At 41.7% G+C, this 23,839-nt stretch overlaps 1 protein-coding gene across 1 annotated transcript in view; it reads right to left on the reverse strand.

Annotated features, from left to right (window-relative positions):
- Positions 1-23,839, reverse strand: part of OBSCN (obscurin, cytoskeletal calmodulin and titin-interacting RhoGEF) — a 243,002-nt gene that overhangs the window by 55,956 nt on the left and 163,207 nt on the right. Inside the window, exons 84-92 of the mRNA XM_087712229.1 lie at positions 20,646-20,804; positions 19,491-19,668; positions 19,234-19,347; positions 17,894-18,061; positions 16,876-16,978; positions 15,939-16,068; positions 13,586-13,691; positions 5,594-5,636; positions 1,294-2,534 (exon numbers count right to left, since the gene is read on the reverse strand). Of these exons, the coding sequence (XP_087568355.1) occupies positions 1,294-2,534; positions 5,594-5,636; positions 13,586-13,691; positions 15,939-16,068; positions 16,876-16,978; positions 17,894-18,061; positions 19,234-19,347; positions 19,491-19,668; positions 20,646-20,804 (2,242 nt within the window). The remainder of the gene's footprint in view (positions 1-1,293; positions 2,535-5,593; positions 5,637-13,585; positions 13,692-15,938; positions 16,069-16,875; positions 16,979-17,893; positions 18,062-19,233; positions 19,348-19,490; positions 19,669-20,645; positions 20,805-23,839) is intronic.

A 23,839-nucleotide genomic window follows, 5' to 3' on the forward strand; every position in this document is an offset into this window, starting at 1 on the left:
ATGTGTCGATGAAGGATGAATTATGAAGAATTATCCAGCAATGCATTTAAACTTACTCATCCAAAAATTGGTATTGTTTTTAATCTGTGTTAAGAATTTGCCCTACCAGATGGTATTTTAAGGACAACGTCAAAAATAATTGGAGATATTGTTTGTAAGAGGAGACTATAAGGAATAGCCATATTTATCCAATGTAATCTTCATTTTAATAAAAGGAAGTGTATCAAGAAAATTGGAGAGAACAAAGTATTCAGTCAATATTTTGGCACCAACCCTCGTGTTTTGGAATTGGCAAGAAATTAGAAAAAATCAAAATACAAGTCAGAAGTCCCTTAAATTGATTTATTGTCTGCATTTAAGCTGATGTCACTTCTGTCAGTGGGATTAAGATGGATTCAATAAAATAATTTCCGTAACTCCTGCAATAGAATATAGGTAGTCATTGACTTATGACCACATATGAGCCCCAAATTTCTGTTCCTAAGCAAGACATTTGCTAAGTAAATTTTGCCCCATTTTATGACCTGTCTTGCCACTGCTGTTAAGTGAATCACTGCAGTTGTTAAATTAGTAACAGTGTTGTTAAGCAAATTTGACATCCACGTTGTCTTTGCTTGTCGGAAGGTCGCAAAAGGGGATCATGTGATTCCAGGAAGCGCCAACTATCATAAACCGGGACCAGGTGCCAAGTATCCCAATTTTAATCATGTGACTGTGGCGATGCTGCTATGGTCATAAGTAGGAAAAATGGCCACGGATCACTGTTTTCAGTGCCATTGTAACTTTGAATGGTCACTAAATAAGTCAAGGACTACCTGTGCTACATCTCATTAAATCTCTTCAGAAGTTGCGAAGGAAGTGGATTAGAACTATTAAATTCTGAATCGCCCTTTTGGTAACATTAAAAAAAAAATCGGCAGTTTCCCTATCACCATTTTAAGAGAAAGTAACCATGATTTAATCTCATCTCACTAATGATGTTCTACTTCTGCTGCACCTCAATGCCTTACAATGGAATGGTGAATTTTTTTTTTTAATACAAAAAGGGGGGGGAAATGCAAATCAAAGATTACATTCTATAGATTGTACTGACAGAAGTGTTCCCTTGCAAAAGATCAATTTTATGGTACATCATCATTTATCTCGGATTTTAATTTTTAATTGCAGTTTCTCCTTTTGTATTCTTGTTTTCCCCTTACGTAAAGGTGCTGAATTGTTGTTAAGATTGATGGTAATGTTTTTTTTTTTTTTATTGTCTATCATGGTTAAGAGGTCTGGCCTTAATTTCCCGTTAAGTTTGAGAAGGGTCATCCTTCTTGATGTGGAACGTGACTGTTTCTCCTACGGCAGTGCTGTAGCTTCGGGTGGAGACTTCGGTTTTGAAATTGGACGCACCACTCTCCGGGGACAACTGGACCTGCGTGAAGAAAGTTGGTCGGTGGGACTCGCCAATCTGGAAAGAAACATTGGTGGGATCTCTAGGTTGCGTTTCGGTCACTCTGGATGCCGACATGAAGATATTTCCAGGGTGATGGCCTTCAAATTTGCTAAAGAAGGTTTGCCTGGGTTTAGAGGCCACAGGTCTTCCGACGTTCAGTAATACTGGTTTGCCAATGGTGGGCTTGTTGATCTCGGTCTGGAGAACGGCTATCTCGCAAGGCTTATCTTCTTCGGAATTGAGACGGCTGCATCTGTAGGTCTCTCCTTCTTCAGGGACGTAATCTTCAAGGTCCTCCAAAGTTAATGCTTTCCCATTCCGGGTAAGGATTTTTACTTCCCGATTGCCAAGATCGGATAGGTCTCCCCGATTGGGGCCATATACTGTCGTTTTTTGATCTGGAAGAGTCTCGTCTTCTGGAGAAGACTCCTCCACAACATAGTCCTCATCTTGGGAATGGCCCATCTGAGATGTTTCAACCACGGTAGTCCCAGATGAGTCAATCCAGCTTCTGGATTCATGAAGGTGTGACTTTCCTTCTAGCTCCACATGAGAGCTTTCATTTTCGCTCCCCGATGGTTCTCCAGATCTTTGAACATCTCGGGAGATGGGAGATTCAACCTGCTCAACTTGTTTGTTGTTGGAATTATTCACATTTGGGTCATCTTCAGAGGAACGCCTGGGTCTCGTGGTGGGCCGAGAATAACCTGACACAAATTCCTCCTTCTCGGATCGCCCGGGGGATGCACCTCTTTTCCTTGACATCTGGGTTGGTTTCTGCACATTAAACTCAATTATTTCCTCCACTTCCACCCATTTACGCTGTTCATCCAGAGGGGTTTCTACGCTGATACTCCTGCCTGCAACTCCTTGCCTCTCCTGAGGGTCTGTCACAAAAAGAGTAGGAATGGTGGTCTTCCCTACTCCTTCAGGGTCATGCCTGGGACCAGGTTGCCTAATCTTGCTGACATAAATTGGCTCCGATGTTGCAAACTCTGAGCCTGGAGAGCGAGGAGCATAGCTGGAAGACGGACGGGCAGGAGATGGCTTCCGTTTGGTTCTTGGGTTTTTCACGACGGTGGTGATGGTTTCCTCTCTGATGGTGAAAATGTTGGAGATTGGGGTTGGGTGAGAAAGGCCGATAGAAGAGAGCAATTGGAGCTCAGGGTTGAACTGGGGGGGGGGGTCCTTGGTGCTCTCTTGGCTTGGGGATTTCTTGCAGACATCTCATGACCCATCTCGGAGGAGGGGGAGGGGAAGGAGGGGAACTGTGGGGTCCTTGGTGCTTTCTGAGCTTTCTTGTAAACATTTAGTGACCAAACTAGGTAATAACATTAATGCTAGAAGCTAGAACCACAGTTCCTTCTAGCACTGGTGATGTTACCTAGTTTTGTCATGAAACATCTATAAGAAAATAACTGAGCTCAGAGAGCACCAAGGACTCCACAGTCATTGTCCTCCTCCTCCTCCTCCTCCTCCTCCTCCTCCTCCTCCTCCTCCTCCTCCTCCTCCTCCTCCTCCTCCTCCTCCTCCTCCTTTCCCCTCCTCCTTGTCCTCCTGTTGCCCTCCTCTTCCTTTCCTCAACCCCACCTCCCTTCTAGCAGTGATGGCATTCCCTAAGAAGGGTCATGAAACATCTGCAAAAAAAACCCACCGAGCTCAGAGAGGATCAAGGATCCTACCCTTCAAAACGTCCCCTGATTCTCAAACCATGGGAATTCACGCTGCATCACAGGTTAATGCAAAAAAACGAAGCACGGCCAGGGTTAGTTTTCTGAGCTTTGGGTGCATGCAGATGTTAATGTTTGAAAGGGGTTTTTTTAATTTTATTTTTTATTCTTACCACCAGCTTGTCTCCATTTTGGAAATCTTAATTCCCTTCAGCTCCCTGAATTTTTTTTCAGGGGCGCAAAAATAAATAAATAAATAACCTGGCTGAACTATTTCAACAGGTGGAAGGAAGAGTATATTTTTGGCTCAGGGTTGGTCTTGGTGCTCTTTGAACTTGTCTTCTTGCAGACATTTCCTGACCTGACTAGGTTGCATCATCTGTGCTAGACTAATGACGTTACCTAGTTTGTTCATGAAACATCTACAAGGAAACAACCCAGCTCCCATTTCAATAAAGTGTTTTTCTAAATTGGAGGCAGGAAGAAGGAAAAATAATATAATTTCTCAGGTCTCATGCAGGCGACCTGCAGGTGGAATTCAGTAAACAAAAGGAGGCCACCTTGCTGAAATCTCAGGAACTACAGGTAGTCCTCAACTTATGACCCCAACTGAGTGCAAAATTCCTGCTGCCTGCCAAGAGAGATAGTTTTTAAGTAAATTTTACCCCATTTGACGACCTATCCTGCCACAGTTGTTAAGTGAATCACTGCAGTTGTTAAGTTAATAACACGGTTGTTAAGAGAATCTGGCTTCCTCATTGACTTTGTCTGTCAGGTGGCAAAAGGGGATCACATGACCTCGGGGGGGCGTTGCAAATGTCATAAATACGAGCCAGTTGCTAATGTCCGAATCACGTGACTACGGGGATGCTGCGTTGGTTGCAAGTGTGAAAAACGGCCTTAAGTCACTTTTTTTCAGCGCTGTTGTAAATTTTGCTCCTACAGTGCAACTCAAAATATTCTCAATAAAAAGGGGGTGTCCTTTTGCAATCAAATTTAACGAAGTAGCATTTGTGTTGGTAGGGAAGCAAAAAAAAAAAAAGGCATCAAGACAAGGATTGAGAGGTTCAAACAAACAATCCTTGTTGGAAGTTAGTTGTGATGAAGAGACACGCCTGGCCTTCCTCCTATCTTAACCCTAAAAGCAATTCCAGAGCTTCTTTGCTTCCAATGAACTTGCCAGCACGACAAGAAAAGGGCGGGTTGTGCCAAAAGCTGCATCTGAGGTCTTGGTATCTGGAGGTTAGGGTCAGGAGGAGTCAAGAGGGCAAACAGCAGCTATATTTTCAGTGCATATCCCAAAGAGCTTCTTCAACTGCTTCCTTACAGATGCCCCCTTGACTCTTTTGACTCCCAGCTACAAGATGGGAGGAAAAATAGGAAGGAAGGAAGGAAGGAAGGAAGGAAGGAAGGAAGGAAGGAAGGAAGGAAGGAAGGAAGGAAGGAAAAATAGGAAGGAAGGAAGGAAGGAAGGAAGGAAGGAAGGAAGGAAGGAAGGAAGGAAGGAAGGAAGGGAGGGAGGGAAGAAGATGGGCTAGCAGTTAGTAGATTATTAAGAGCTCAGATTACTTTTAATTCTTTTAAAGAATGGGATTCTTCTCTCGGTTCAATTTAATGCAGTGAAAGTGTTGTATTCCAGGGAAGAAAAGGCAATTAGATTGTTAATTTCTCCTTCAGGAACAATTCCTTGATAAGATTGAATAGAGGGTGGAGATAAAGACAAGAAAAACAAGATTGCTGGATCAAAGGCATCTCCTGGATTAGTGCTGTGCCACACTGGATATCTATAGTCCCACCCTGACTTTGACCTGCTCAGAACTCACAATTTGCACCCGGATCTTTACCCGGATCTAAGGTTGAGAAATAGGCAGTCACACCTCGAATGGCTTTGTCCCCTGGCCTAAGTTTTTTCCTAACTCCCCAAAATGCCACTAGACCTGATAGGATGGCAAGAAACACTTTTGCACAGCCAATAAATACACGTAGTCCTCGACTTACAACCACAATCGAGACTGGCACTTTGATTGCTAAGTGAGGCGGTTGCTCAGTGAGTTGTGCCCAATTTTATGACCTTTACTTTTGCTGTGGTTGTAAACTGTAATTTTTCTTTTGCCGTGGTTGTTAAGTGAATCACTGCAGTTGTTAAGTAAACCAGCGGTCGTTAAGGAAATCCAGCTTCCCCCTCACTGACTTGGCCTATCGGAAGGTTGCAGATGAGGATCATGTGACCCTGGGATGCTGCAACGGTCGTAACTATATGCCAATTTTGATCACGTGACCGTGGGGACGCTGCGAGGGATGGTCGTAAGCCACTTTTTTCAGTGATGTTGTAACTTAGAATGAAGGGTTAAATGGAGGGGTTGTAAATCGAGGACCTCCTGTATAGGTTGATTATGGAGACATGCAGAGAGGCAGCACAGCACAACACAAATGCTAATTTATGTATATATATATAGATAGATATATATGCATATATATGACTTACATGATGATGGTTTTCTTAGGCACTTTAGTTTCTTGTTCAGTGACTACAAAGAAAACAGTATGAACAGCAGGGGGTTAAAAAAAGGCAGAAGCTCACAATCACATTAAATTTGTTATGCAAATAAAAGAAATTTAAAAACCTCGAGTGGAAAGAATTGAGAGGAAAAATAAAAATTAACACCATCCCACGGTTGTTTTTCTGAGATTGCAACCAATTTTAGCAAAGTGTAATAATTTAATCCACAAATCACTTAAGCTGAACAGAGACAAATATTTGCTTAAATGTCTTAAACCTGGTTAAAAGCTGCTTAGGAAGGTTTAAACGGGTTAAACTTAACTGGGTTGGACTGAAAAGAAAACATTTTGAGTTATAAAGACAGATAGTCATCAACTTATGTCCGCAATTGGGACCAGAATGTCTGTCATTAAGTGAGGTGTACGCTAGGTGAATGGCATCCAATCTCATGACCTTTTTCTGCTGCAGTTGGTAAGTGAATCACCACGGTTGTTAAGCAAATCACATGGTTGTCTGACTTCCCCCATTGACTTTGCTTGCCAGAAGGTCGCAAATGATCACGTGACCCCAGGAGACTGCAACCATCATAAATATGAGTCAGTTGCCAAGTGTCCCAATTGTGACCATCTGAATTGGGATGCTGTGAGGGTCCCTAGGAATGATAAGTCCCTTTTTTTCAGAGCCGTTGTAACTTTGAACGGTTGCTAAGCAAATGGATGACGTAGATTTGGCATCTGAAGGGGTTTCCCATCATTCTGTAGCTCCAACTTTCCCAAAAATGATGGAAATGGCTTGTTTTAAGTACAAAATAAACGATGTTTTACACTCAAAATACAGGTAGTCCTCAATTTACGACAATCGGGCCCAAAATTTATGTTGCTAAGCGAGACAGATGCTAAGTGTTAAGTTGTTATGGCAAGGAGTTTTGTTCCATTTTATGACTGTTTTTGCCACAGTTGTTAAGAGAACCATTGCAATTTTTAAGTTAGTGACATGATTATTAAGTACATCTGGCTTCCCCGTTTTGCTTGTTAGGCAAAAGGGCATCACTCCACCTCAGGACAATGCAACCATATAAATATGAACCAGTTGCCATGCGGCCAAATTTTGATCCTGTGACCACGGAGATGGTGTAATGGTCGTGCGGAAAACAGTCATAAGTTACTTTTTTCAGAGCTGTTGCAACTTTGAACAATCACTAAACCAATGATCGTAAGTTGAGGACTACCTGTAATTGTGTTGAATGTAAAATGGTTCAAATTGGAAAACTTGTGCTTGTTTCTTAGCTCAGTATGTTGTGTCCTGGCCCCAAATTTGTAGTTTTCTTTCTTGTTGTACAAGTCTACTTGTTAAGGAAACAGAGTGGAGCAGGAAGGGAGGGGATTAGAGCGGGGAGAAAGGGAGGGAAGGAAGGAAGGAAGGAAGGAAGGAAGGAAGGAAGGAAGGAAGGAAGGAAGGAAGGAAGGAAGGAAGGGTCACACTAAGCAAGAAATAAACAATAAATAATAAGCATCTTTAAGTGATTTGTGGATCACAATAGAAGGCTGCTTCACTAATACGTCAGCTTGGAAAGTCAGAGCACCTATATCACAATTGTTGATTTGGCATTCAGGTAATCCTCGACTTACGACCCACAATCCAAATTTCCTCTGCTGAGCTAGGTGGAAATTAAGTGAGTCAAGCCTGATTTTACAACCTTTTTTGCAACGGTTGCTAAGTGATTCGCCGCAATTGTTAAGCAAATTCTGTGTGGTTGTTAAGCGAATCCAGCTTTTCCCATTGACTTTGCAAACGGCAATCAGGTGACGCTGCAAAGCTTTGTAAATACAGGTCGTCTGCCCAGTGGCCAAATTTGGACCATGTGATCGTGAGGAGGCTGTGATGGTTGTATGTGTGATGACTTAGCGCTAAACAAACAGCTGTAAGTCGAGGACTACCTGTCATTATATCCCGATTGCTTTCCACATTAGATTTTCATCTGCTTCGAAAGACGTTTGCCATAGTGAGATAAGGCATTGCGTTGTGACTCTTCTACACATGCCATTAGTATATTAATTGAGGTTTTTCTACCAAGGTCTTTTCCATGTCTTTGCAATAAAGCGAAAGCAACAAATTAAACAACTGCTACAATTATTTTTCTGGGGGAAAAAAAGAAACGATCACGCTAAAATACCTTTCAAAATGGGGGGCTACATGTAGTCCTCAATTTACAACCAAAATTGGCACCAACATTTCTGTTGCTAAATGAAACATTTGCTAAGTGACATTTTGCCCCATTTTAAGATACTTCTTGCTACAGTTGTTAAGCGAATCATTGCAGGTGATGAGTTAATAACACGGTCATTAATTGAACATGCTTCCCCAACTGACTTTGCTGATGAGAAGGCTGAAAAAGGGGGAATCACGTGATTCTGGGACACTGCAACCGTCATAAATATGAGTCAGTTGCTGCAATGGTCATAAGTGTGAGAATGGTCATGTGCCTTTTTTTCAGTGCCAGCGTAACTTCAAACGATCACCAAATGAACTGTGTAAGTTGAGGACTGCCTGCATTCAAAGAATCTGGGAACCAAGTGAAGAGGCTCAAGTGAAGCCACTAAAATTAACTCTGCTAACTTTACAGGCAGAAAAAAGTGTGTTTTTTAAAAAGCAGGATTGATAACAGGAAAATAAAGGCCAAGATGAATATACAAATACAGGTAGTCCTCAACTTACAACTACAATTGAGCCCAAAATTTCTGTTGCTAAGCAAAACAGATCTTTTGTGAATTTTGCCTGTCTTTGTGACTTTTCTTCCCACAGTTGTTAAGGGAATCACTGCTGTTGTTAAGCTGGTCACACGGTTGTTAAGTGAATCTGGCTTCCCCATTGACTTTGCTTGTCGGAAGGTCGCAAAAGGGGATCACATGACCCTGGGATAACGAAAACGTCATAAATATGAACCAGTTGCCAAGTGTCTGAAATTTGATCATGTGACGATGGGGATGCTGCGACTGTTGTAAGTGTGAAAAATGGTCATGTCACTTTTTTTCAGTGTCGCTGTAACTTCAAAAGGTCACTAAGTGAGTCAAGGACTGCCTGTAAACAAATAATTTCTCTGTTGAAATCATCTTAGATAGGATATGTTCAAATTCTCCTGTTTTTGGCCAGAAAGGCACTTAAAAACTGGGATATCTAGCGGAGGGTGTTCAATTTATTGACTATGACCATCTTACTGAAACCCTGCTGCTTTTTATCGTGTGTCACAGTAATTGCAAAATAAATAAAAATGTTTTGATTGCCCTTCTTCCGACAATGCTGGGTGTTAGGGAACAGTAAAACCTATAGCAAAGTCTCAACAGTCCTGACATCATTTTGGATGAAAGCAAAACAGGTTGAATAATATATTCCAAATTTTGGTAAGGATTGAAACTGGGCACTGATAATATCTGTCGTTCTTTTATTATGCTTGATAGTGCATGTTTCTGAAACAGAAATTAAGCAAAGCCAAACACCAGGATTTAATGGATTAGTATGCTGAATAGGACTTGATTATTATTTTTTTAAATACTACATTTGAAATAACTTATTTCAAATTTAACATTCCACTCACTGTTAAATACGGGTAGCCCTCGACTTACGACCACAACTGGGACCAGAACATCCTTTGCTAAGTGAGGCAGTTGATACGTGAATGAATCGCACCCAATTTTATCATCTTTATTTTTGCTGCAATTATGAAGTGAATATCTATGGTTGTTAAGTGAATCACATGGCTGTTAAGTGAATCAGGCTCCCCCATTGACTTTGCTTTTCGGAAGGTCGCAAATGGGGATCATGTGATGATCCTGGGACATTGCGGTTGTCATACATACCTACCAGTTGCCAAGTGCCTGAATTTTGATCACATAAATCAATGAGGCTGCTGTGACAGTCATAATAATAAGGGCTGGTTGTAAGTCACTTTCTTCAGTGCCATTGTAACTTGGGATGGTCACTAAATGAATGGTTGTAAGCCTATATGAGGTGGGTCCTCTGCACCACCTCTGAGCCGAGGTGGCGCAGTGGTTAGAGTGCAGCCCTGCAGGCTACTTCAGCTGACTGCAGTTCTGCAGTTCGGCTGTTCAAATCTCACCGGCTCAGGGTTGACTCAGCCTTCCATCCTTCCGAGGTGGGTAAAATGAGGACCCAGATTGTTGTTGGGGGCAATATGCTGACTCTGTAAACTGCTTAGAGAGGGCTGAAAGCCCTATGAAGCGGTATATAAGTCTTAACTGCTATTGCTATTGTGGACTTGCAAACTGCCAAATCACGGATTTGTGAGCAAAATTAACATATTGTTAGAAAAATGCAATGTTTGAAAGGAATCAAACATTGTATAATCGCAAGCTCCATAAATAAGCTTGATTTCCTAAATTTTCTGGGCAAGATCCATTTAATTTGTACACACAGATAATTTTCAACTTAGAACGGTTTATTTAGTGACCACTCAAAATTACAATGGTACTCAAAAAAAGGGACTTAGGACCATTTTTTCACACTTACGACTGTTGCAATATTTCCAAAGCCACACGATCAAAATTAAGGCCCTTGGCAACTGTCTCATATTTATGACGGTTGCAGTGTCCCAGGGTCATTTGGCCCTCTTTTGTGACCTTCTGACAAGCAAAGTCAAGGGGAAAGCCAGATTCACTTAACAACTGTGTTGTTAATATTGTATTGTTAAGAAGTGCAGGGATTCACTTAACGACTGTGGCAAGCAAGATTGTAAAATGGGACAAAACTCACTTAACAAATGTCTCACTTAGCAACATGAAATTATGGGCTCAACTGTGATAGTAAGTTGAAGACTACCTGTATTTTAATCTTGTATTTTATATTTTAAATTTTATGTCATCTAGTATGCCTTATTTTAATTGTGAGGCTTCTGACAAATAAACAAAGTTCAGCAAAATTTGTCATTTAATAAATCAGCTCCAGAATTACAGGAAATCTAAACATTCGCATTCCTTCTCTATGAATTTCTTAAGTGCATTAAGTTCATCCAGTTTGTAAGTCTTGCTTTAATAAAACTGTGTTCCACATGTCCCTGGAGGAATAAAATTGACTTTATCAGGCTGCAATTTTTTAACCTCATTTGCTTTCCAAAAAAAATAAAAAGTTTATGTGGAATTGTAACAGAGACTCTAAGGATTTATTCAGTCCGATTTATAACACAAAGAGAAAATTAGGATTTTTGCTAGCCATTTTTTAAAACTTTTACAATGCTTCTGTTATTTTAACCCCACTGAACATTGCAAAGCAGTGCTTAAAATGCTTAAAAGCTGTGGAGTTTGATTGCTCACTGCAGCTTGATTGACAACTGCCTTTGGCAATTAATATAGTAGGTTAGCGAAATTCAAATATAGGCCGATGAGACGCAATAAAACAAAATTCAATTCTTCAATAGGCAGAAAAGAGGGTATCCAAACCGACTTTATTATTTTTCCTATCCGTTTCTCCTTCAAAAGCAAAGTGCCATTTGCATGGTACAGGCGTCCAAATTACACCAATATTTATTGATGTCTTATTTGACAAAGCCGCAGGTCACTTTTTTAAAAAAAATTCAAATTGATTCCATCACAGGATGGAAGAATGCAGGTGTCTTTCTAAAACATGGATATGAAATTTACAATGAACCGTATTTCAAATTAAAATTAAAATTTGTATAATATATAAATAAAATGGAATATAAATCTCCAGTTTAGTCACTACATGTGAAAAAAGTCAGGTTTTCATGGGTCAGACTTGCCACATAAAATTACAGAATAATAGAGTTGGAAGGGACCTTGGAAGTTTTCTAGTCCGCACCCAAGCGAGAAACCCTATAAGATTTCAGACAAATGGTTGCCCAATTCAAGCATAAACTACAGAAACAGTTAAAAAGATTTCCTAAATACAATGACCCCAGGAATTATTTTATCTGAAATAGTCAGGTTGGTCTATGCAGAAGATTATGAGTTCTGGTTCCTCCTTAGGCATGAAAGCCCGCTGAGTGATTTTGGATCAATCACACGGAGACGTTTTCTAGCTCCATATTAGCTATGATAGCCAGATGGGGGATTTTGGGCTACTCACCAGGAGTCTGGGAATTCTAGGCCCGCCAAGAAAGTGGGCTGGATGACTTTCGACCACTCACTAGGAAACGGTGAGTTCTAGTTCTGTGTTAGGTATGAAGGGTTCTTTCTCAGCCCAACCTACCTCACAGCGTTGTTGTTGTGGGGAAAATAGGAGGAGGGAAGTGTGTCAGATACGTTCTCTGTCTCGAGTTATTTGTCAAAGGAATAATAGTGGGATGCAAATAAATATCAGTCTGAGACTCTTAACAAACTGTCTACTGAAAAGAAAGAAATGATTTTTAAACCAGGTTTCCTCTTTGCCAACACAAGCCTTGAAAATGTCAAAACGATGCCACATTGTGGTGACATTGTGTCATAACCTCTGCAGTACATTCTTAAGGCATGTCAAGTACATGACAGTGTCACCATTCAGGTGTCCTTCACCCTCTGCAAACACCCAAATTCACAATATCAAGAATGCTTTATTCTTCACAAATAATTCAATTCCACATTTATTGCAGTAGCAAATCCTAAGCCGCCCCCCTCCAAAAAAAACCCCAGAATTAGTAATACCTAGAACACACAAGAACCCACCATCTCCTTTGAATTATTAGACTATATGTAGTAAGTCTTACAACTTGTATTTCACAATCTCTAAAAAAAAGTCATTGAAATACTCTCAATTCGGTAGGAGACCTGGTGGATGTTATCATCTGTATCTATTGCTATCTATCTTCACATGGATGAACAGCGAGGGAGCCACTATGGAGAAGGCCCTTTTCCTTAGTCCTACCATATAGACTTCCCCTCAAAGGGGGGATCCATAACACACCCAGCCTCCCTGTTCTGGTGGGTTGGATGGATATAACTGGGAGAAGATGGTCTTTCAAATAGCAGAGGGGAAGTCACCATGGAGAAGGCCCTTCTTCTTCTGGGTACCACCAGATGGACCTCCTTAAGACAGGGGACTAGTAATATCCCCTTCCTCCCTGCTCCAGTGGGATGAGCAAATGTAATTGGGAAAGGACAGTCTTTCAAATAACAGGGATGGGGCCACCATGGAGAAGGCCCTTCTTCTGGGTCCCACCAAGGGGACCTCCTTAAGAGAGGGAGCCCATAACATCTCCTACTCTCCGCTCTGGTGGTTTGGATGTAACTAGGAAAAGACGGTCCTTCAAGCAACAGGGAGGAAGCCACCACAGAGAAGGCCCTTCTTCTTGGTCCGGCTGAGTGACTTGGCTCAGTCCCTCTCTCTCAACTTAAGCCACCTCACAGGATTGTTGTCGAGGGGAAAATGGGGGAAGAATGTTAGATACATTCACTGCCTTGAGTTATTTGTAAAAATAATAATGGCGGGATATAAATAAAAAATAGTATATACAAATTTCATTTCGTCCAACTTAAGATCTGAACATAAGAGGAACTTTAGTTATTGCTAACCTCTGGAAGACTAGGGGAGCAAACATGTGGGATCATAAAATAAACCTTGGATAAATTACAAGGCATTCTGCATCTGGTTCACACCACTGTTGTGAGTACTGATGGTATTTTTTTCAACTTGAGTAGTCTTACTAGGTGATTTTTCTATGGAGGCATCACCCTGAACTGACCCACCATCTGCCTTAATAGAACTTGGAATTGCAGGGTCAAAAGGGACCTTGGAGATCTTCTAGTCCAATCCCCTGCTCTAGGCAAGAGGCCATAGACCTGGGCCTCCTCCGCCACAAAACAACAACAACTGCCAGACCAGGCAAACACAATCACTAACCCAGTCCCAGGAACAAACAAGAATGCCATGTCTTCTGAGAGGTAAGAGAACGTGCCCATCCAGTCCTTCATTAGCCACCATTAGCCATATCGAATTAACCACATTGTGAAAGAGCAGATCAAAAGGCCCTACCTTCTATTGTGATCGCCTGCTCAGGTCTCTTCTCTGGGGCCAAGGCTGTTGTGGTTTGGCGGTAGAGCTGTGCGCCTCCCTTCGCGCTCCCCAACCTGTTTATCAACTGGAGAGAAGTTGGCAATGCTAGTAAGAATGTGAGTGGATTTCGGATGAAGAAGAAAAATCAACTCCAGGTCTTTCTTCACAAATCTACACAGGCTGTTCTTGACTTATGACCACTATCGAGCCCAACATTTCTGCTGTTAATGTTTGTTAAGTGAGTTTTGCCCCACTTTATGACCTTTCTTGCCCCAGTTGCTAAGTGAATCTGGCTTCTCCAGTGACTTTGCTTGCCAGAAGGTTGCCAAAGGTGATCACATGACTCAAGGACACTGCAACCATCATAAAAACATGCCATTGACAGGTGTCTGAATTTTGATCGCGCGTCTGTGAGGATGCTGCAATGGTCATAAGTGTGGAAAAACAGCCGTAAGTCACTTTTTTTCAGTGCCCTTGTAAGTTTGAACAGTTATTGTTGTAAGTTGAGGACTACCTGAACAAGGGCATAGAATCATAAGACCTCAGAGATCTTCTAGTCCAACCCCCTATTCAAAGCAGGTGAACTTATACCATATGAGCTGTGGTGGCACAGTGGTTAGAATGCAGTATTGTAGGCTACTTCTGTTGACTGCCGGCAGCCTGCAATTTGGCATTTCAAGCCCCACCAGCTTGAGGTTGACTCAGCCTTCCACCAAGTCAGTAAAATGAGGACCCAGATTGTTGGGGGCAATATGCTGACCCTGTAAACCACTTAGAGAAGGCTTCAAAGCACTGTAAAGTGTCATATAAGTCTATTGCTATCCTGGTCAAATGGTTGTCCAATCTATTTTTGAAAACCTCCAATGATGGAGCACCCACAATTCCAAGAGGCAAGCTATTCCATTAGCTAATTATTGATTAATTTGATTAGTGTTGTTAATTAGTTCAAAGTTCTAATGGCACTGGGGAAAAAACCACTGTCAGACGTGGAAGCCATCTTTTTACCTTTCGGACTTCAGGCCTGCCACATTGTCTACTGTGGGGAACTGGGAGGGGGCATTTTACAGAGTGCGGGTGATATGTAGCCATAATAACATTCTTTCTCAGAAAGTCAAGGTCATCTGGCCCTGCAGGGGCGATGAGATGACTGGGAGGCATCTCCTGTTTTGGATGGTACCTGACTGGATCATGTGATGGACATGTGGGTGCTGGGTAGGGATTTGCATTTTCTTTTGGGTGGGGAAAACCTGGAAACTTACAGATTTGGATTTTCCCAGATGTGTCAGTATGAGATGTCTAATAAAATGGATCTTTGCCTCGAAGTCTCCTTTGTTGGGGTTGTTGCTTGGAACCCTGATAACCATTCAGCTTGGTGGTTTTCTTGCAGATGTTTCATAACCCAACTAAGTAACGTCATCGGTGTTAGAAGGGAGTGCTCTCATTTTATATACTGTGGTTTGACCTGTCGGTATTGATGGGAATGTTCTTGGTGATTCCTTAATTAGTTGTTTTTTGCCTGCTTGTGTAGAAAGTCAGCACCCATCCACCCTCTTAGAAGAATGAAATATTTTTGGGGATATTAAAAGAAGCAGAATATTATAATTCGCAAAGGGAGAAATGGAGAAACATGTTCTTAAAGGGGACAAAAACCAGCTCCAGTCTCCAAGCAGAAACTAAGGAGGCCAGTTTTTAGAAATGCAGATTTGGTAATCCATTCAGAAAGACTGGGCTCATTTATAATTAAGATGGGATTAAGAAAGGGCATGACATGACCTTGATTCCATTCATTAAGAAAAGTGGAAACAATACTGGTCCATTAAGAAAGGCAGGCCAGAAGCAATAGATAAGAGAATAAAATCAATTATGGATGCCTCACAGGATTAGGATTAAGGATGTAATAATTAAGGCCATCGTGACCCTTTGCAAAACAAATAAAACCAATCAAATAATAAAAACACACAAAGCAAGCCTCCAGATTACAAAATGCTATGAAAGTTTTATAAAACCCCATTTACAAGAAAAACCATTTGACCCAGAACTGGGTCAAATGCTTTCTTTGTATGGTTCTGTTCATCAATAAATGGACCTTTCTCTCCAATCGGCCTCCAGCCTCCATTTTATTTCGAGAGTCTTTCTCGCAGCGTGGAACTGAACCAGATGGATTTCCCTTCCAACACTTGTTTGTGTAAGTTGTACTGAGACAACTCAGGATGTCGTAACAAAACAATTGAACTTGCCCAGCAGGTGCATGGTGGGTCTTTGGCTCCATATTTTATGGAGAAGTTCCTGCCTCATAACAACTTAAGAAGAAGAAGAAAACGGAGAAACTCACCTCACATTCATAAAGACCTTCATCATCCTCACTGGCGTTTTTGATAACCAGGACAATCACACCACTTCGTGGTTCACTGAAGCTCTGGTGTTTGTTTGGGTCAGTGAGGAGGTTCCCATCTTTATACCACCTGGAATGAGGAGGGGGAGGAGGGGAAGGTAGAGAAGAGGAGGTGAAGAGAAAGGAGGGAGGGAGGAAAAATAGAAAGGGAGGTGGGTGGGTGGGAGGGAGGGAAGACAGGAAGGAAAGAAGGGAGGGAGGGGGGAGGGAGGGAGGAAGGAAGGAAGGAAGGAAGGAAGGAAGGAAGGAATAATGGAGGGGAAGGAAAGGAAGAGAATACAGATTTACTGAGGTATTGATATACTGGGGCTAGTTTAGCCAAAGTCATCCAACTGGTTTCTGACAAGCAAAATCAATGTGGATGCCAGATTCACTTAACAACTGTGCCTATGAGAGACTAGGACTCACCACTTCCCAGTGATAGGTGCAATACAGAGAATACAGATTTTTATTGTTTCATGTCTTACCTATTCACAAAGTAGGACACAGTAAGACATGAAAAAGTAAAAACTGGAAGCAATAATTATTATTATTTCTACATAGTTCTCCTCCTCTCTTGAAAACAGCTTTCGGAACTTTTTGGAGCACCTGGAGACCACGTGATCGCCATTTGTGACCTTCCGACTTCCAACAAGCAAGTCAATGGAAGAAGTCAGATTTGCTTAATGACAGTGTGATTCACTTAGCAACCACAGTGATTCCTTTAACAACCTTGACAAAAAAGGTCATAAAATCAGGCACAACTGCCTGGCCTAGCCACAAAAATTCAGGTCCCAATTGTGGTTGTAAGTAGGAGACTCCCTGTAAAATAAGACTTTGTAGGCTGGAAAGTCCTGTTCAAAAACGCTGTGGAGCATGGGCTTGATTATTCCCTTACCTGATTTGGGGGTACGGTGCCCCTTCGATGGTGCAAGTAAACTGTGCGTCTTCACCATTGGCGTAATAGGCATGTTTCATCTTGTTCACAAACCGAGGAGGCACTAGAAATTAAAATATATATACCATGAGGAAGTTGTAAGCTTTGTAAAAAGAGATGTAAGCCCACATTACATCCAGTAGCATGGTGCATCTAAGAGACATTTGTTTGTTTTTGTTTGTTTGTATCCCACCTTTATTGTTTTTACAAATAACTCAAGGCACAGATCATATCCAAAACACCTTTTCCCTCCTCCTATTTTCTCCGCAATAACCTTGTGAGGTGGGTTGGGCTGAGAGAGAAAGAGAACAGACCAAAGATACTCAGCTAACTTTCCTGCCTAAGATGGGACTAGAAGTCCCAGTCTCCTAGTGACTGGCCCATAGTCACCCAGGTGGCTTTCATGGCTAAGGCGGACTAGAACTCCTACTGCCTTCATCACTAATCCAAACTGCCCCTCATTATATCAAAATCTTCTCCATCAACCTTAGAGAGCACACAATTCTCTCTTTCTCTTTTTGTCCCATTTTTAAAGTGGGTTTATTTTTTCCCATCCTCTGCTGTGAGGGGGCTCTCATGCTACTGCAGGCCACTTCAGCTGACTGTTATCTGCAGTTCAGCTGTTCAAATCTCACCGACTCAAGGTTGACTCAGCCTTTCATCCTTCCGAGGTGGGTAAAATGAGGACCCAGACTGTGTGGGCAAATATGCTGACTCTGTAAACCGCTTAGAGAGGGCTGAAAGCCCCATGAAGCGGTATATAAGTCTAACTGCTATTGCTATTGTTGTGTTGTGTAACAACCATCTCTTCCTTTCTTTTTCCATTACACCCCAAAAGCCGTACTAGCTGATTGGATGCCTAGTGGGTGGAACTATGAAAGATACTTCTCTCTGGACCTTCAAGGTTGCCCATGTGTAATGTGTATGCTTCCATGTGTACGTTTGGGGATCTGTGTGTTTCTTTGTGTAGTGCTGGTACCTTGGACGAGAATTTTCCCAAGGGTGCTGGCACTGCCAGCTGGACTAGATGCATAGCACAGATATTGCCCTGAATCCACTCCGGTCAGATTATCAAGGATCAATGTGCAGGACCCATCGGGATCTTCTATGATGATGTGATGAGGATCCACTTCAACTGGTTTCCCATCTGCAAAGCAAGAGGTAGAAAGATACCATTTGGTGAACATGGGACTGGATTCAGAGTTAAATATGATTGTAAAATAAATTTCCCTTATTTATTTTGACAACAGGTGGTCCCGTTGTCCTACCCACCCATCAAAGGGGCAGCGAACCCGTTGCTGAAATTTTTGAAGCCCACCCCTGCCAATGAGATAAGTTCATGTTAACATTAGCATACAGTACAGTATTATTATTGGGAAACAAAGATGAGAAAAGGGAGATGAAGAATATACAGGCAATCCTCGACTTACAACAGTTTACTTAGTGACCATTCAAAGTTACAGGATTTATGATGGTTTTTCACACTTATGACCACTGCAGTACCTCCATTCAATTCAGATGTTTGGCAACTGGTTCATATTTATAACGGTCCCTGTGTCCCGTGGGGGGCATGCAATCCCCTTTTACGACCTTCTGACAAGCAAAGTCAACGGAGATGCCAGATTTACTTAACAATCGTGTTACTAAATTGATAACAGCAGTGGTTCACTTAACAATGGTTTTAAGAATGGTCGTAGAATGGAGCAAAACTCACAACAAATGTTCTACTTAGCGAGAGAAATTTTGGGGTCAATTTTGGTCATAAGTCGAGAAGTGATAAGCAAAAACTAAATTAAAGGAAAAATTTATCTGCGTAGCTGGTATCACTCGACAAGGCTTTACGGGCAATCCTCAACTTACAACCGTTCATTTAGTGACAATTCAAAGTTACAACAGCGCTGAAAAAAAGTCACTTACGACCATTTTTTTTACACTGACAACCGTTTGCAGCGGTTGTAAGCGTGAAAGTCCCCATGGTCACATGATCAAAATCCAGGTGCCTGGCGACTGATTCATACCTGTGATGGTTTCAGTGTCCTGATGTCATGTGATCCCCTTCTGAAACCTTCTGACAAGCAAATAGGGAAGGTTCGCTTAACAACCGTGTTACTAGCTTAACAGCTGCGACGATTTGCTTAACATCCACGACAAGAAAGGTCTTAAAATGGGGCAAAACTCACTTAACAAAATGTCTCACTTAGCCACAGACATTTTGGACTCAGTTGCAGTCATAAGTTGAGGACTACCAGTAGTGTCCCTGCTCAAAAGTCTACTGTGTTTTTCTGGCCTTAATTATGGAGGAACTGAGGCGGGTTGTACCTTTATACCAGGAGATGCCTGGTTTAGGGGTTCCTGTGACTCGGCATGCTAGCTTGATAGTTTCGCCCAGTTCCGCTGTACAGTCCGCCAGTTCCTCTTCAAAATCAGGTGCATCTGAAGCAGAAAACAAAAATCAGATTTGATATTCACTAGGAGACGACAGACTTCTAGTCCCATCCCTTAAGCGGTCTCCCGAGAGAAGCACTGCGTGCAAAAGCAGCAAAAATTGAGGAACTGAAGTCTTGAGTTCTACTCACCCCATAATGGGAGACTGATCCGTTGCTGAATACTACAGATCTCTTTCACCCATGAGTTTTTGATGATAACGGTGCGCGCCTGGAACAGATACTTCCGGACCGAATCTTCCCGTTCGTGCCAGATCTCAAACGCCCGGTCATCTCCTTCAATCAGGTCATTCACATCGATGTGAGATAGCTGAGCAATCAGAAACCAAGGTTACAATTCAGCCGGGATCAGGCACACATTTGCAATGCACCGTACATCTGTACAGAGGTAGTCCTTGAATTACAAGCACTTGTTTAGTGACGGTCTAAAGTTACAACAGCAGTGAAAAAAAGTGACCCAGGACCATTTTTTACACCTATGATCATTGCAGCTTCCCATGTCACACAATCAAAATTCAGGTCTTTGGCAACAGGCATGGATTCCTGATGGCTGCAGTGTCCGCTGGTCACGTGATCCCCTTTGGCAACCTTCCGACAAGCAAAAGCAATGTGGATGCCAGGTTCACTTAACAACTGTGTGACTAACTTAACAACAGCAGGGATTCACTTAACAACCATAGCAAGAAAAGTCATAAAATGGGGCAAAACTCATTTAACAATTACCTTGATTAGCAACTGAAATTTGGGACTCAATTGAGGCCATAAATTGAAGACTAGCTGTAAAGTAGTCAGTGAGTCAGTCAGTCAGTGAGTCAATCTGTCTGTCTGTCTATCCGTCCGTCCATCTGTCTCTCTCTCTCTCTCTCTCGCCTTTATTATTTTTACAAATATCTCAAGGTGGCAAAGATACCTAATACTTCCTCCTCCTATTTTCCCCACCACAACAACCCTTTGAGGTGGGCAGAGTTGAGAAAGAGGGACTGACCCGAAGTCACCCTACCAGCTTTCTTATGCCTAAATTGGTAGTAGAACTCACTCTCTTCTGGCAATTCTCCCAAGACCACCCACTCACTTTCATGCCTAAGGCAGGATTAGAAGTCACAACCTCCCAGTTGCTAGCCTGATGCCTTAACCACCAGATGCAATTAGCTGCATTGCTGTGAGATTTGAACCTCTGAAGCTACATCAACGGATAATTCAGTATTTTTCTGACAGCTTAACCTAGTTTCCGTTAGATACCAAAAAGTAGTCAGAGAAAGACAACTATTCAGGAAGGACATATTCAACCTTCATCATGTTCTTGAAAATATAGCTGTAAGTATCCATCTTCGTGTCTCGTTTTGGCTTGCACACGAGCAGGTAACCCTTGAAGAGGAAGGCATGGCGCTTATGTCCCTTCCAAGCCATGCGTGCCCCCGGAGCACCTTCCCACACAATGAACTGTCCCTGGAAAAAAATAGCAAAACACGTGGCAGAAAGTTTCACAGGCTTTATAAGTCACAGCATCAGAAAGTTCTACCGTAATCTAGCAAGAGTTTGGATCCTTTCCTTCTGGATCTGCCCTTTGGAGCAACAGATTTTATCTCCAGTCATGATTAGAGTTTGAGTAATTTGTCTGAAACCTCTATCAAACTATCAGATGAAAAGAAAGGAATGATTGGGCTTCCTGGGAGGAGCCTACTGGTGGGGGCAGCAAAAAATCAGCTGCCTCCGAATTCCTGGCTACGTACCTGTTTAGAGGATCTTCCATCTGACGTCTTATCAGGTTTTCTTATCCTTCAGGCAAGAAGGAAAGAAGAAACTGTTTTGCTGGCAAATGCTCTTCGATTTTTGCAGCTTTTGTGCTTGCAAGGAAAGGGGGGCTAGCCCAAGGCAGAACGGCTGTCCGTGCTGGGAACTTCAAACTGCCTTGTGCAGGACAAAGTAGGTCTCTCCCACTCTGCTCTAAGTTTTGTTTGATTTATTTTTATCACGAGCTGAATCCGTTTACTGTGGACAATAATTGCTTATCAATATTTTAGCTTCTTTTCTTTTTCTCCTCCGAAAAATTATTTACTCAGAGGCTACTAAAATGGCGCCGAGCAGGCTGGTTTCTCCGGTAATAACGAACACTTTTTACTAATCCTCACAAGAATTCAAAACAAAAGAGATTGCTTATCATTTGTTTTGGTTTCACAATAGAAGAATTTTACTCCTTCATTAACCTTGCTTATTTGGAAGTTAAATGGTGATGAATCTGCTGAATGGTCTTGTTACAATGTTTACTCACTGAAAGTTTTGCCAAGCCTTAAACTTCAAAATAAAAGCCTCTTTACTTAAAGCTGCATATTCAGGCAATAGAGTTTTATTAACTGCAGGCAGATAAATTTTGAAATGGCCTCAAAACCAAATATTAACTTGAAGTCGTCACCCTCTACTTCCAGGGGCACATCCTCAGTGCCTGGCACAAAGCTGCAGCCTCCGCTTCCTACACCCCCTGCTGGGGATGTGTTAACGAAAGAATTTTTCCTGAGTAATCTAAGCGAGGCTCTTAATGCACAGACAATTAAAATGGAAGATAAGTTTAGAGATAATAGAGAGGTGGTAAAGCAGGAGAGAAAAGAGGAAATAAAAGAAATGAAAGAAGAAATTAAAAGTGAAATAAAAGGACTTAAACAGGAGCTGTATGAGAAATTTGATGCTAAGGTTGATAAAATTAGAGACGACATGCTGAGTCTTGTAACTGTATTAACAGAACATATTTCTGGAGTGGAAGATACTCTAGAGGTTCTTAATGATGCCAATGCTAACTTGACATTGAAAACAGAGGTGGTGGAACAAAAAGTGGAAAATGCTGAAAAAGAAATTATTATGATACAGTACCGACAAATGGAGTTCGCATTAAGAGTAAGGGGGCTGCGTGAGGAGAAACAGGAGAACCTGAAACAGATCCTATCGGAAGCTTTTGACCGCCTGATGGGAAGACCAGGGACCAATCAAGACTGGCAAATTGACAAAGCTTACCGCGTTAACTCCTGGCTGGCAAAGCAGAAGCAGCTTCCTCGAGACATCGTTATATATTTTACTACAAGAGAGTTTAGAAATATGGTACTGCAAGCATCTTATAACACTAAGCTTCAAATTGGCGGTCAAGACCTGGCTGTTTTGAAAGAGATACCACCTCAAATGTTAAGAGCCAGGAGAGACTATGCTTTTTTGGTCGAAGAACTCAGAAATCGTCAGATACAGTATAGATGGGATGCACCATTTGGCATCATATTTACATTTGATAAGCAAAGGTACCGCCTCAACTCTGTATGGAAAGCCCGAGATTTTTATTATAATATATTGAAGGCCGGACACCCTGCACCATCTGGACCTAGAGAAAGACCATAAGAAGGACAGGATAGACAGCAAACTACACAACCACCAGACAAGATGGAGCATCTCTCTTCTCTAGAAGTGCAAGGTGCTATGGAACCAAGACCTAGCCGCATGACTACTAGACGTATGGAGAAACAAGCTAAAAAGCAACAGTATCAACAATCATCGGCCATCGATCAAGGATCTACAACAACAAATCTGGAAGCAATGGGAGGAGCTAGACCTAAGGTTAAACAGGCCGTGCAGGAAGCTCTAAAAATGCTTCAACCAACCAAAGATGACAACTAAGATTTTAACATGGAATGTCAACGGACTGAACTCTCCACAGAAGAGGAAGAAAATATTTCATTATCTCAAACAGTTTAAGAACGATGTAATTTGTTTGCAAGAAACTCATATCAAGTCAACTGATCAAAAATATTTGATCAACTCAAAACTTGGTCAACATTTTGCAGCTTCTGCTATGGAAAAGAAGAATGGTATAGTTGTATACTTAAGAAAAGATATGAAAGCTGAATTAATAGAAGCAGATCCCTTCGGAAGATATATTGCTTTAGACTTAATCTTAGAAGGGAAAAAGACATTACTTTTGGGAATTTATGCTCCCAATCAACAGCAAGATAGATTCTATAGAAATCTTCATGCCAAATTAGTACAGTGGGACTATAGTTCCTGTATACTATTGGGTGACTGGAATGGAGTGATAGACACTAAGAGAGATAAGAAGATTTCCCGCCTAAATACCAAGATGCGAGCAAAGTTACCCAAATCTTTCTTTGACATTATGGATGATTTTGAATTGAGAGATATTTGGCGAGAAAGAAATGCAGAGGAATGTGACTTCACTTTCTTCTCGGACAGGCATCAATCCCTCTCAAGGATTGATTTTATTCTAACCACTAATGATTTGCTTTCTAGGGTCAAGAAAACAAAGATTGCAGCTAGGATCCTTTCGGACCATAACCCAGTTTGGATGGAGTTGGGAAGGGTAGTGCAGGCAAGAAGGTCTTGGAGATTGAATGAAAACTTATTTAGATATGAAAAGTATATTAATGATTGTAAAAAATTACTATCTGAATATTTTGTTTTGAATTTGAATAAGGGTACATCTATGGAAT

The sequence above is a fragment of the Thamnophis sirtalis genome, unplaced genomic scaffold, assembly GCF_051295495.1.
Source record: "Thamnophis sirtalis isolate CommonGarterSnake01/CBP01778 unplaced genomic scaffold, rThaSir2_p1.2 scaffold_4, whole genome shotgun sequence".
NCBI classification, from domain to species: Eukaryota; Metazoa; Chordata; class Lepidosauria; order Squamata; family Natricidae; genus Thamnophis; species Thamnophis sirtalis.